The sequence below is a fragment of the Oncorhynchus masou genome, chromosome 27, assembly GCF_036934945.1.
Source record: "Oncorhynchus masou masou isolate Uvic2021 chromosome 27, UVic_Omas_1.1, whole genome shotgun sequence".
NCBI classification, from domain to species: Eukaryota; Metazoa; Chordata; class Actinopteri; order Salmoniformes; family Salmonidae; genus Oncorhynchus; species Oncorhynchus masou.
Window position 1 is genome coordinate 53,007,188 of NC_088238.1, and position 14,428 is coordinate 53,021,615.

The 14,428-nt window shown below is 47.9% G+C and overlaps 1 protein-coding gene across 1 annotated transcript in view; it reads right to left on the reverse strand.

The window, feature by feature from the left end:
• The window catches only part of LOC135516400 (neurexin-1-like), a 1,013,356-nt gene extending 999,249 nt beyond the window's left edge, over window positions 1-14,107 (reverse strand). The window contains exon 1 of the mRNA XM_064940681.1: window positions 13,396-14,107. Coding sequence (XP_064796753.1) covers window positions 13,396-14,107 — 712 coding nt within the window. The remainder of the gene's footprint in view (window positions 1-13,395) is intronic.
• Window positions 14,108-14,428: the final 321 nt, after the last annotated feature.

Consider the following 14,428-nt stretch of genomic DNA (forward strand, 5'->3'; position numbering starts at 1 on the left):
GAATGTTAATGTCTCTACCATAAGCCACCACCAATGCTGTTTTAGAGAATATGGCAGTGCGTTCAAGTGGCCTCACAACCGCAGACCACGTGTATGGAGTTGTGTGGGCGAGCGGTTTGCTGATGTCAACGTTGTGAACTGTGTGCACCATGGTGGCGGTGGGGTTATGGTATGGGCAGGCATAAGCTACGAACAATGAACACCATTGCATTTTATCAGTGCCAGTTTGAATGTACAGAGATACGGTGACGAGATTCTGAGGCCCATTGCCCAGCCCTTCATCCGCCTCCATCACTCATGCACTGCCCCATGTCGCAAGGATCTCTACACAATTCCTGGAAACTGAAAATGTCCCGGTTCTTACATGGCCTGCATACTCTACAGACATGTCACCACCCATTGAGCATGTTTGGGATGCTCTGGATCAATATGTACGACAGTGTGTTCCAGTTCCCGCCAATATTCATCAACTTCACACTGCCTTTGAAGAGGAGTGGGACAACATTCAACAGGCCACAATCAACAGCCTGATCAACTCTATGTGAATGAGATCAAATGGTGGTCACAGCAGATGCTGACTGGTTTTGTGATCCATGCCCCTACCTTTTCTTAAGGGTCTGTGACCAACAGATGCACATCTGTCATTCCAGTTATGTGAAATCCATAGATTAGGGTCTAATGAATCTATTTTAATTGACTGATTTCCTTATATGAACTATAACTCAGCAAAATCTTTGAAATTGTTGCATGTTGTGTGTACTGTATATTTTTGTTCAGTATATTCAATCACTAAAATATATTCGGCAGGCTAAGAGCAAGCTGTTTCTGCTCCTTGCATGCCTTATAGCTGCTATACTGCTATCTCCAGGTAGTGGCAGCATGGGGTCTCCATCCCCGATGTGCAGGGGCAGTGGCAGTTAACTCTAGGGCTCCTCAGGGACCCAGGGTTTGCTGTACGATAAAAAGTGATGATGAGACCGAATTAGAGAGAAGTGATTGTTAACGAGCGAAGCAGCTGTTTTTGAACACCAACTACAAAGCTTGCCAACTTCAGGAGCGCCTCCCGCCCGCTGACTCAACCTGCCTCCTCTGGATTGCGTGAGATAGCACTGTACAGCTGGAGAATGGGCTGGGAACGGGGATTTACTGTGATTTGAACTGATTTTTTTGCCATTGTATGTCATTTCCTACGAGTGTTTTTTTTCTGCAAGTAGAAATAGAATGATCCATTTGCTGTTCAAGAAGCAATTGATGTTTTATTCAAATATGTTGCACTTTTGTTGACTATGGTTAGACACTACAAATTGACATTCCAGAGTCTACTGTACATCCTCCAATATTTTTCTAAATACATTTTCTAACACAGATATTTCCTTGCTCTAATAACTAGTAAATCCGCTATCTTATCTCACTTTGCATATTACCATGAATCTATAAACATAGATGGTAATTACATCCATGGAAATCGCACAGTAATCACCTAGACTTCCTTTTCCCTTACACTGACAATGCACAGGCACTTAATGCAAGGCCATCATCTGTTTTAGTTTAGCAGACAACAAAAAGGATTTCTTTTTTTTTGCAATTACAGCAACACTCTTTGATTATCAAGCGAACAAACCTTGAACTGTGACGATGGATAAGGCATCGTAAGCAGACACTATAGGTAGCCTAGTAGTTAAGCGCGTTGGGCTCGTAACCAAAAGGTTGCTTGTTCGAATCCCCAAACGAATAGGTGAAAAATGTACCCTTGAGAAAATGGCTGTGGATTAGATTGTCTGGTAAATATACATTTTCATTGATCAAGGAAACAAGATGGCGGATATCCTGACCATTTCCTGATAGGTGGGGAGATTGTTATTCAGCAGACATTTCCTTTCCTAGCCATGGGCCTATACACATTAAGCTCCTTGTCCATGGAGGGAAGGTATTAATATCAGGGTGGCCATTTTGCCATAGCTCATTTAACCTCTAATTACCCTGCGTAGTGAGACTGAGGACTCCAAAGAGCTGCCGCTGCAGATGGGGGTTATCTGGAGAAAAGCCAGGGTCACCATCAATTATAAAAACAATGGCCCATACAGGTGACCCTTTTTAATTAGAACCTCTGATGCTTGAAACGCTGGAAAATGATTGGTTAACAGGAAGGGCACGCACATGAAGAACACACACACACACACACACACACACACGAACACACACACACACAAACACAAATACATGCACACACAGTCCCCTCCCGAGGCTCCTGCCACCCCCACAGTCAGCAGGTGTCTGTGAACACTGTGTGGGTGTGTATGAAGACTGTGGACGTGTGTATGTGGTATGAGCCTCTGGAGGGGACTGTGTGTGTTTGTTTTTGTATGTGTGTGTGTGTGTGTTCATGTGGGTGTATTTTTCATGTGTGTGTGTGTGGGTGTCTTCTTCATGTGCGCATATGTGTGTATTCTTCATGTGTGTGTATGTTATCCATGTCTGTATGTGTATGGGTATTCTTCGTGTGTGTGTATTCTTCGTGGGTGTGTTATTCATGTGTGTGTGTGTGTGTTATTCATGTGTGTGTGCGTTATTCATGTGTTTATGTGTATGTGTATTCTTCATGTGTGTGTGTGTTATTCATGTGCATATGTGTATGTGTATTCTTCGTGTGTGTGTATTCTTCATGTGTCTGTGTGTTGTTCATGTGTGTGTTAGAAGCAGAATGTGTTACTTGTATGGTATGATGTGGTTTATTATTCTGGGTATCATATGTTTTCTTTCTCTCCCTCTCTTCTCTCCTTTCCATCTATACTTTCCTCCTCTCCCTCCCTTCTCTCCTTTCCATCTATACTTTCCTTGTCTCTCTTCTCTCCTTTCCATCTAATACTTTCCTTCTCATCTATACTTTCCTTCTCTCCCGTCCTTTTCTCCCTTCCTTCTCTCCTTTCCATCTATACTTTCCTTCTCTCCCTTCCTTTTCTGCCCCCCTTCTCTCCTTTCCATCTATACTTTCCTTGTCTCCCTCCCTTCTCTCCTTTCCATCTATACTTTCCTTCTCTCCCTTCCTTCTCTCCCTCCCTTTTCTCCTTTCCTTCTCTCCCGTCCTTGTCTCCCTTCCTTGTCTCCTTTCCATCTATACTTTCCTTCTCTCCCCCTTCTCTCCTTTCCATCTATACTTTCCTTCTCTCCCTTCCTTCTCTCCTTCCCTTCTCTCCTTTCCTTCTCTCCCATCCTTTTCTCCCTTCCTTCTCTCCTTTCCATCTATACTTTCCTTCTCTCCCTTCTTTTTCTCCCTCCCTTCTCTCCTTTCCATCTATACTTTCCCTCACTCCCTTCCTTCTCTCCCTCCCTTCTCTCCTTTCCATCTATACTTTCCTTCTCTCCCTTCTCTCACTTCCTTCTCTCATTTCCATCTCTCCATCTCTCCTTTCCTTATTTCCCTTCCCCTTTCATCTCTCACTTCCTCCTCTCCTTTCCTTCTTTCCTTTTCTTCTCTTCCACTTGAAGGCCATTTCTTTATGTCAGCCTGCATTCTCTCATGGTATCTTCTGACAACTACATCAAAGCTTGGCAGCTCCCAGACCTTCTATTCATGAGCTCATGTACGATGCAAAGACAGGAAGGGAACGTACCAATGGGACTTGAATTGATGGCAGCAGACACATCCAGCCCCTTTCTCCATTATCCACTCAATAAACCTTCTGAGACATTCACTTTTTCATATTTGTTTTCCTGTTCTTGAACGTCAAGGTGTAAAAAAACTGTAAATGTTAACATTTTTACCATGACTTTCATGAGTTAAAAACATATGAAAATATAAGCTACTGCAAAATACACACATTTCTGTCTGTATTTTTGTTAAAGAAATTAACATTTTAACCAGCATGTTAGATAAAAGCAATAAATTACCCGACTGCACTGGCGCTAAGAAATAATAACCCAATTAACATATCAAATCAGTTCTCAAACAAAAGAACAACGCCAAAATAAGTTAACACAAACCAAATGAATATCTTCTTCATGCTCTCTACCTCCCTCATTGTATCCCCTTGTCTCTCTCTACCTCCCTCATTGTATCCCCTTGTCTCTCTCTACCTCCCTCATTGTATCCCCTTGTCTCTCTCTACCTCCCTCATTGTATCCCCTTGTCTCTCTCTATCTCCCTCATTGTATCCCCTTGTCTCTCTCTGCCTCCCTCATTGTATCCCCTTGTCTCTCTCCCTGCCTCCCTCCCTCATTCTATACCCTTGTCTCTCTCTCTGCCTCCCTCCCTCATTCTATCCCCTTGTCTCTCTCCCTGCCTCCCTCCCTAATTCTATCCCATTCTCTCTCTCTCTGCCTCCCTCCCTCATTCTATCCCCTTGTCTCTCTCTCGGCCTCCCTCCTTCATTCTATCCCCTTGACTCTCTCTCTTCCTCCCTCCTTCATTCTATCCCCTTGTCTCTCTCTCTGCCTCCCTCCATCATTCTATCCCCTTGTCTCTCTCTCTGCCTCCCTACTTCATTCTATCCCCTTGTCTCTCTCTCTGCCTCCCTCCTTCATTCTATCCCCTTGTCTCTCTCTGCCTCCCTCCTTCATTCTATCCCCTTGTCTCTCTCTCTGCCTCCCTCCATCATTCCATCCCCTTGTCTCTCTCTCTCTGCCTCCCTCCGTCATTCTATCCCATTGTCTCTCTCTCTGCCTCCCTCCTCCATTCTATCCCCTTGTCTCTCTCTCTGCCCCACTCCTTCATTCTATCCCCTTGTCTCTCTCTCTGCCTCCCTCCCTCATTCTATCCCATTGTCTCTCTCTCTGCCTCCCTCATTCTATCCCCTTGTCGCTCTCTCTGCCTCCATCAGTCTATCCCGTTGTCTCTCTCTCTGCCTCCCTCCTTCATTCTATCCCCTTGTTTCTCTCTCTGCCTCCCTCATTCTATCCCCTTGTCTCTCTTTCTGCCTCCGTCCTTCATTCTATCCCCTTGTCTCTCTCTGCCTCTCTCTGTCATTCTATCCCCTTGTTTCTCTCTCTGCCTCCCTCATTCTATCCTCCCTCATTCAATCCCCTTGGTTCTCTCTCTGCCTCCCTCCTTCATTCTATCCCCTTGTCTCTCTCTCTGCCTCCCTCCTTCATTCTATCCCCTTGTCTCTCCCTGCCTCCCTCCCTCATTCTATCCCCTTGTCTCTCTCCCTGCCTCCCTCATTCTATCCCCTTGTCTCTCTCCCTGCCTCCCTCATTCTATCCCCTTGTCTCTCTCTGCCTCTCTCTGTCATTCTATCCCCTTGTTTCTCTCTCTGCCTCCCTCATTCTATCCTCCCTCATTCAATCCCCTTGTTTCTCTCTCTGCCTCCTTCCTTCATTCTATCCCCTTGTCTCTCTCTCTGCCTCCCTCCTTCATTCTATCCCCTTGTCTCTCTCGGCCTCCCTCCATCATTCTATCCCCTTGTCTCTCTCTCTGCCTCCCTCCCTCATTCTATCCCCTTGTCTCTCTCTCTGCCTCCCTCCCTCATTCTATCCCCTTGTCTCTCTCTCTGCCTCCCTCCCTCATTATATCCCATTGTCTCTCTCTCTGCCTCCCTCATTCTATCCCCTTGTCTCTCTCTCTGCCTCCATCAGTCTATCCCGTTGTCTCTCTCTCTGCCTCTCTCTGTCATTCTATCTCATTGTTTCTCTCTCTGCCTCCCTCATTCTATCCTCCCTCATTCAATCCCCTTGTCTCTCTCTCTGCCTCCCTCCTTCATTATATCCCCTTGTCTCAATCTGGCTCCCTCCCTCATTCTATCCCCTTGTCTCTCTCCCTGCCTCCCTCCCTCATTCTATCCCCTTGTCTCTCTCTGCCTCCCTCCCTCATTCTATCCCCTTGTATCTCTCTCTGCCTCCCTCCCTCATTCTATCCCCTTGTCTCTCTCCCTGCCTCCCTCTCTCATTCTATCCCCTTGTCTCTCTCTCTGCCTCCCTCCCTCATTCTGTCCCCTTGTCTCTCTCTCTGCCTCCCTCCATCATTCTATCCCCTTGTCTCTCTCTCTGCCTCCCTCCCTCATTCTATCCCCTTGTCTCTCTCTCTGCCTCCCTCCCTCATTCTATCCCCTTCTCTCTCTCTCTGCCTCCCTCCCTCATTCTATACCCTTGTCTCTCTCTCTGCCTCCCTCCCTCATTCTATCCCCTTGTCTCTCTCCCTGCCTCCCTCCCTCATTCTATCCCCTTGTCTCTCTCTCTGCCTCCCTCCCTCCTTCTATCCCCTTGTCTCTCCCTCTGCCCCCATTCCTTTCTCTTTTTCTTTCTCCCCCTCTCCTCTCTTCCTTACTCTGTCTTTCTCTCTCGTTCTCATCGTTGCTCTGTCCCTCTCTCTCATGTCTTTCTCGCTCCCCTTTGCTCCGTCTTTCTCCCTCTATCTTTTTGAAAAGGACAAATGTTTCCGGCAATCACAGTGACATTGCTTTGTTATTCTGCAATTTAGCCAAAAGCCAGACTGTATCTGCTCTCAGCAACCACACACAGCAGCCAAGCCATCTAACACAGAGAAGAGATGGGTGAAAGGACACACAGCAGCCAAGCCATCTAACACAGAGAAGAGATGGGTGAAAGGACACACAGCAGCCAAGCCATCTAACACAGAGAAGAGATGGGTGAAAGGACACACAGCAGCCAAGCCATCTAACACAGAGAAGAGATGGGTGAAAGGGAGAAACGAAAGGATGGAGAAGTAGAAAAACTGATAGAGGTGAATGAGGGAGAGAGGGAGTGGCGACTGTCAGACCAGTGTGTGTGTGTGTGTGTGTGTGTGTGTGTGTGTGTGTGTGTGTGTGTGTGTGTGTGTGTGTGTGTGTGTGTGTGTGTGTGTGTGTGTGCATGTGCATGTGTGTACGTGTGTGTGTGCGTGCGTGTGTATGAGATGGGAAAGAGTTGGTCAATTCCACACACACTAAGACTGTGTCAAACACATGTTGAAAATATCATAACAACTTTGATCTCAATGACAGCCTAAATGCTGACTGACATGTACTTTAGATCTGCAAAACTGCCCACTTCAGCGACTGCACAGACAAGATGGATTTTTTATGCAGTAGCCACATCTTCAAGCCTTGAAACATCAAAAACACCTCCCAAGTGGAGCAGTGGTTTAAGGCATTGCATCGCAGTGCTTAAGGCGTCACTACAGATCTGGGTTCGATCCCAGGCTGTGTCACAGCCGGCCGTGACTGGGATTCCCATAGGGTGGTGCACATTTGGCCCAGAATTTTCTGGGTTAGGGGACGGTGTTTGGCCTGATTACTAGGCTGATTGCTGTCTAGCGACTCCTTGTGGCAGGTTGGGCGCCTGCAGGCTGACTTCGGTCGTCAGTTTAATGGTGTTTCTACCAACACATTGGTTCGGCTGGCTTCCGGGTTAAGCGGACGGGTGGTAAGGAGCGCGGTTTGAGGGGTCATGTTTTGGAGGATGCATGACTCGACCTTCACCTCTCCGAGCCCATTGAGGAGTTGCAGTGATGAGACAATATCACAATTTGATATCACAAGATAAAAAAAGAAAGAAGAAACATCAAAAATTTTACATCTGGTGAAGCTCAGCCATGAACACCATATTTTGGGGGGTATAAATTACAGCCAGTTTGCCTAAGATTGACTTTGAAATTTGAAGAGAGAGCTATTACCATCAAGTAGGCTTGGGTTTTTGCTAGGGTTTTTTGGACTGGGGTGGTGGATGGCTGTAATCCCATGACATCTGGATCCAAAGGTTGTGTATTCAATCCCAGTGGTTGACACTTAAAAACATATATAGCCTTTCCCATTTGGAATGAATGCCTAAACGATATGTTTAAACCCTATACAAAACCTTAACCCTTAATTTAAAAATGTCACGTTCAGACCACTTTGAAATTTGACGTTTGAAGAAATTAAATGAAGCTAAGCATGAGGAGCAACCCAGGATGGCAAAAACACTTAGAAATTTGATGTTTGGAGCAACTTTGAAATTTGACGTTTTGTGGAACGTGGTTAAACATCAGAATCAGAAGTCAAAGTGGGCAAACCGTGAGATCTTGTTGGTAAATTAAGACTGCACACAGACTGACTCTAAATAGTTGACTTGATCTCCCAAATTACAAGGCATTTCATCATACTGTGCATTGGAGGATCTCTGAGCCTCATCGATTATAAATGACCACCAGAAGCATATTAGCTATCTGAATATAATAATAGCCTACTGTCAAGAAGAGTAGTCAAATTCAGGCTGGTTAAAAGAGAAATAACTACATATAAACACTTCTGTTTGAAATTGCAAATGAACAAAGGCAAGCAAATGCCAGCGACACAGGCGGATGCATGCAGGATGAAAAACAGAGAGAGAGGCGGGGATACAGAAAGGGCACAGGGAGAGAGGGAGATAAGTGTTGAGAGAGAGAGAGAGAGAGAGGGGGGTGGGGGAGAGTGGGAGATAAGTGTTGAGAGAGAGGGGGGGTGGGGGAGAGAGGGAGATAAGTGTTGAGAGAGAGAGAGGGGTGGGGGAGAGAGGGAGATAAGTGTTGAGAGAGAGAGAGAGAGAGAGAGAGAGAGAGGGGTGGGGGAGAGTGGGAGATAAGTGTTGAGAGAGAGAGACAGGGGTGGGGGAGAGAGGGAGATAAGTGTTGAGAGAGAGAGAGAGAGGAGTGGGGGAGAGAGGGAGATAAGTGTTGAGAGAGAGAGAGGGGTGAGAGGAGAGAAGGGGGTAGGGGTAGGGGAGAGAGGGAGATAAGTGTTGAGAGAGAGTGAGAGTGTTGGGGGAGAGAGGGAGATAAGTGTTGAGAGAGTGAGAGAGAGAGAGGTGGGGGAGAGAGGGAGATAAGTGTTGAGAGAGAGAGAGAGAGAGGAGTGGGGGAGAGAGGGAGATAAGTGTTGAGAGAGAGAGACAGGGGTGCGGGAGAGAGGGCGATAAGTGTTGAGAGAGAGAGGGGTGGGGGAGAGAGGGAGATAAGTGTTGAGAGAGTGTTGCGGGGAGAGAGGGAGAGTGTTGAGAGAGGACGGGGGAGAGAGGGAGATAAGTGTTGAGAGAGAGAGAGAGAGAGGGAGAGAGGGGGTGGGGGGGAGGAGAGATAAGTGTTGAGATAGGTGTTGAGATAAGTGTTGAGAGAGAGAGACGGGTGCGGGAGAGAGGGAGATAAGTGTTGAGAGAGAGAGAGAGAGAGAGAGTGAGAGAGTGAGAGAGAGAAGAGGGGTGGGGGAGAGAGGGAGATAAGTGTTGAGATAGGTGTTGAGATAAGTGTTGCGGGAGAGAGGGAGATAAGTGTTGAGAGAGAGAGAGAGGGGTGGGGGAGAGAGGGAGATAAGTGTTGAGAGAGAGAGACAGGGGTGCGGGAGTGAGGGAGATAAGTGTTGAGAGAGAGAGACAGGGATGGGGAGAGAGGGAGATAAGTGTTGAGATGGGGGAGAGAGAGAGAGAGAGAGTGGGGAGAGGAGAGAGGGAGATAAGTGTTGAGAGAGAGAGAGAGAGGGGGTGGGGGAGAGAGGGAGATAAGTGTTGAGATAGGTGTTGAGATAAGTGTTGAGAGAAGAGGGGTGGGGGAGAGTGGGAGATAAGTGTTGAGAGAGAGAGAGAGGGAGAGAGGGAGGGTGGGGGAGAGAGGGAGATAAGTGTTGAGAGAGGTGGGGGAGAGACGGAGTGCGGGAGAGAGGGAGATAAGTGTTGAGAGAGAGAGAGAGAGAGGGAGAGTGAGAGAGTGAGAGAGAGATAAGAGGAAAGACAGGGGTGGGGGAGAGAGGGAGATAAGTGTTGAGATAGGTGTTGAGATAAGTGTTGCAGGGGTGGGGAGAGAGGGAGATAAGTGTTGAGAGAGAGAGAGAGGGGGGGGGGAGAGAGGGAGATAAGTGTTGAGAGAGAGGGGTGGGGAGACAGGGGGGTGCGGGAGTGAGGGAGATAAGTGTTGAGAGAGAGAGACAGGGATGGGGAGAGAGGGAGATAAGTGTTGAGAGAGAGAGAGGGGGGTGGGGGAGAGAGGGAGATAAGTGTTGAGAGAGAGAGAGGGGTGGGGGGAAAAGGGAGGTGTTGAGGGGGAGAGGGGAGGGAAAGAGGGAGATAAGTGTTGAGAGAGAGAGACAGGGTGGGGGGAGGAGGGAGGGGTGGGGAGAGAGGGAAATAAGTGAGAGGGAGATAGGAGTGTTGAGAGAGAGAGAGAGGGGTGGGGGAGAGAGGGGGTGGGGAGAGGGTGGGAGATAAGTGTTGAGAGAGAGAGAGAGAGAGGGGTAAGTGGGGAGAGTGGGAGATAAGTGTTGAGAAGAGAGAGAGGGGGTGGGGGAGAGAGGGAGATAAGTGTTGCGAGAGAGAGAGAGCGAGAGAGGGGTGGGGGAGAGAGGGAGATAAGTATTGGGAGAGTGAGACAGAGGTGGGGGAGAGAGGGAGATAAGTGTTGAGAGAGAAAGACAGGGGTGGGGGAGATAAGTGTTGAGAGAGAGACAGGGGTGGGGAGAGAGGGAGATAAGTGTTGAGAGAGAAAGACAGGGGTGGGGGAGAGAGGGAGATAAGTGTTGAGAGAGAGACAGGGGTGGGGAGAGAGGGAGATAAGTGTGAGAGAGAGAGAGCTGGGTGGTGGAGAGAGGGAGATAAGTGTTGAGAGAGAGAGACAGGGATGGGGAGAGAGGGAGATAAGTGTTGATAGAGAGACAGAGAGAGGGAGACAGCTGGGGGTGGGGAGAGTGTTGAGAGAGGAGGGATAAGATAAGTGTTGATAGAGAGATAGACAGGGGTGGGGGAGAGAGGGAGATAAGTATTGAGAGAGTGAGACAGGGGTGGGGGAAAAGGGAGATAAGTGTTGAGAGAGAGTGAGACAGGGGAGGGGGAAAGAGGGAGATAAGTGTTGATAAGTGTTGAGAGAGAGAGAGACAGGGTGGGGAAGAGAGGGAGATAAATGTTGAGAGAGAGACAGGGGTGGGGAGAGAGGGAAATAAGTGTCAAGAGAGAGAGATGGGTGGGGGAGAGAGGGAGATAAGTGTTGAGAGAGAGTGAGACAGGGGTGGGGGAGAGAGGGAGATACGTGTTGAGAGCGAGGGGTGGGGAGAGAGGGAGATAAGTGTTGAGCGAGAGTGAGACAGGGGTGGCGGCGAGAGGGAGATAAGTGTTGAGAGAGAGACAGGGGTGGGAGAGAGAGGGAGATAAGTGTTGAGAGAGAGAGGGGGGTGGGGGAGAGAGGGAGATAAGTGTTGAGAGAGTGAGACAGGGGTGGGGGTGAGAGAGATAAGTGTTGTGAGACAGGAGTGGGGTAGAGAGGGAGATAAGTGTTGAGAGAGTGAGACAGGGGTGGGGGTGAGAGGATAAGTGTTGGGGAGTGGGGAGAGGGAGATAAGTGTTGAGAGAAAGAGACAGGTGTGGGGGAGAAAGGGAGATACGTGTTGAGAGAGTGATACAGGGGTGGGGGTGAGAGAGAGATGAGTGTTGAGAGAGAGTGAGACAGATGTGGGGGAGAGAGGGAGATATGTGTTGAGAGAGAGAGACAGGGGTGGGGGTGAGAGAGATGAGTGTTGAGAGAGAGTGAGACAGATGTGGGAGTGAGAGAGAGACAGAGAGCAGAGATAGCCTGAAGAAGAAGAAGAGATATTAGCTGGGCAGAGGAAACGCTGCTGGTTGAACAGAGAGGGAGAGAGGGAGAGAGAGAACGGAGAGGAAAGAAACAGAGACAACGCGAACAGAGGAGAGGCAAAACACAGATAGATCAGGCGATGAGATGTGTCAGAGACAGGAGCGGGAGGCAGAGATTTACAGTCAACAGACTTTGACATAATCTGGCAGGAATGGAACAGATTCAAAAAGGAAATGCTGGCGAGGGCAGAGAGAAACAGAGGGGGAGAAATTACATTTGGGAGATGGAGGAGAGAGAGAAGAGATGGAGAGATTGGGCAAGACAGAGAGGGAAAAGGAAAGGGAAGTGTAGACATCGAGCTTAGTTTACCACATCCTGCAATGTCAATGCATAAATTTACTTGTATCAGATATAGGCCATACATGAGCATGTGGGTCTGGGCAGGTGTGATGTAATTGATGTTTGTTGTCATTTGTATGTTTTGTATTACTGTTTGAAAATAAAATCTCACAACAACAACAAAATATATAATCCATACATGTGTCGAAATAGTCTCTAACAAAACACTTCTCGTCTCAAACCTCACAAAGAAGCAACATCTCCGTTTGCAGTTGAATAATTAAGCATTAAAAGAGGGTAACTCTTCCAGAGAAAAGGCAGCAACAGCCTGTATCACACATCTCCACCATGTTTCCATAGCATCCCCCTCCATAAAACACAAGGATGAGAACCATCACTTCCATCTGTTTCAGTTCATTTCTCACACTCATCTCCGTCTGTGCCGAGGGAACAATGGCCTACAATCCCCGCTACTGTACATTATCCACAGTGCAGACATCACACATGGCCTACTCCCAAAGTGTGAGTCACTCGCTTCCACTCTATCCGGGAAACTTCCAAAGGTCAAAGACAAGATTGCATTAGAATAATACATAAACATTAGCATTGGGGGCTTGCTGCCTTTGCTCTGCTTTGAAGATGATGACAGTACACTATGTTAGCGAGTCAGCTAACTCAGCTTTTACCTACAGTACAGTATGCTAAGGACTTAGCGCTTTTACCTACAGTACAGTATGCTAAGGACTTAGCGCTTTTATCGACAGTACAGTATGCTAAGGACTTAGCGCTTTTACCTACAGTACAGTATGCTAAGGACTTAGCGCTTTTACCTACAGTACAGTATGCTAAGGACTTAGCGCTTTTACCTACAGTACAGTATGCTAAGGACTTAGCGCTTTTACCTACAGTACAGTATGCTAAGGACTTAGCGCTTTTACCTACAGTACAGTATGCTAAGGACTTAACTTTACCAACAGTACAGTATGCTAAGGACTTAGCACTTTTACCTACAGTACAGTATGCTAAAGACTTAGCGCTTTTACCTACAGTACAGTATGCTAAGGACTTAGCGCTTTTACCTACAGTACAGTATGCTAAGGACTTAGCGCTTTTACCTACAGTACAGTATGCTAAGGACTTAGCGCTTTTACCTACAGTACAGTATGCTAAGGACTTAGCGCTTTTACCTACAGTACAGTATGCTAAGGACTTAGCGCTTTTATCTACAGTACAGTATTGTAAGGACTTAGCGCTTTTACCTACAGTATATTATGCTAAGGACTTTTCACCGTACTGAACCAATCCCGAGCCAAACCAAACTGTATTGAGCTGGCCTGGTTATGCATTCACCACAGTTAAGAATAATAATAATAATAATGTATTTTGTTTAACGCTTTTCATTACAAAAAATAATCTCAAAACACATAAAAAGCAAAACAAACAAACAACAGAATTAAATTGAGGTGGTAGAGATTGAACGTCTCTATTTTTCTTTGAACGTGCTAAGGAGCATTAGAAAAAAGGGTATTAGCTGTTCAGCTAGCTCCTGATCTTACCTTCCTTGCAGTACTTCCCTTTGTAGCGAGTGTGCGTGCAGTCACAGTGTACCTCGCCATACTGGATGGAGCAGAAACCTCCGTTGAGGCAGGGGTTCTGCTTGGTGCACAGGTACTCCATGTCACTCTGGATGCCCTGGCTGTTGAGTAGGGTGGGGGGTGTCTCTCCCACCTTCAGGTTGGAGATCAGGCCCAGGAACGGGGGCTCGTACTTCACCGTGCTGGAGGTGAGGGCTGAGAGGCGCACGTCGGGCGGGATGCCACCCACGAACAGGTCGCTGACCACCGCCATCTCCTTCCGCTTGGACTTGACTTCCGCCATCTTGGTCTCGCCGTCCACCATCAGCAGAGTCTCGCGGAAGTTGCGGGTGAGGAGCACCATGTGCCAGCGGTCGTCGTTGACCTGGGTTTCCATGTGTAAAGTGGCGGGCTCGGCACAGTGGATGGCAAAGCGCAGCTGGAGGCGCCCTCCGGCGATCAGGAGCTCCATGAAGTCACAGTTGCCGCCGTCGTCTAGATAGAGCAACAGAGCCTTGCTGATGTTGGTCTTGAGGCTGAAGCTCAGCTCGCCCAGCGAGCCCGCCTCCCAGCGCCCGTAGCGGGCCCACTGGCCGGGGGCCCCGCCGAACTCCAGCGCCCGAGCCGTCACCAGCAGACTGAGGAACACCAAGGGCCCCATGGGCAAAGCGTAAAACCTCAATCCGCTCGTCATGGTTACAATTCCAATCCTAATAACCCTGCTATTGGTTCAAATCCTCCACACAGTGACGTAGCTCGGCCTGGACTAGCTACAGCTGCAGCTGCTGTAGTTTCGTTTTTGTTTTGTGTAAACAATATTTGTTATGTCTGATTCCTTCTAGGCAGACTCCTCCTCTAGGCTGGGGGATATGTCAGAGAAGCAAAACCCTCACAGGACCCAATTCCAGATTCCAACCCTGCCCGACTCAGCAGTTTTTTTTTTGTGCTTTACTTCTTGGCTGCTTTATCCTGACTCTCTTCTCCGTCTCTCCATTGGTTGGTACCTCTGGGACTC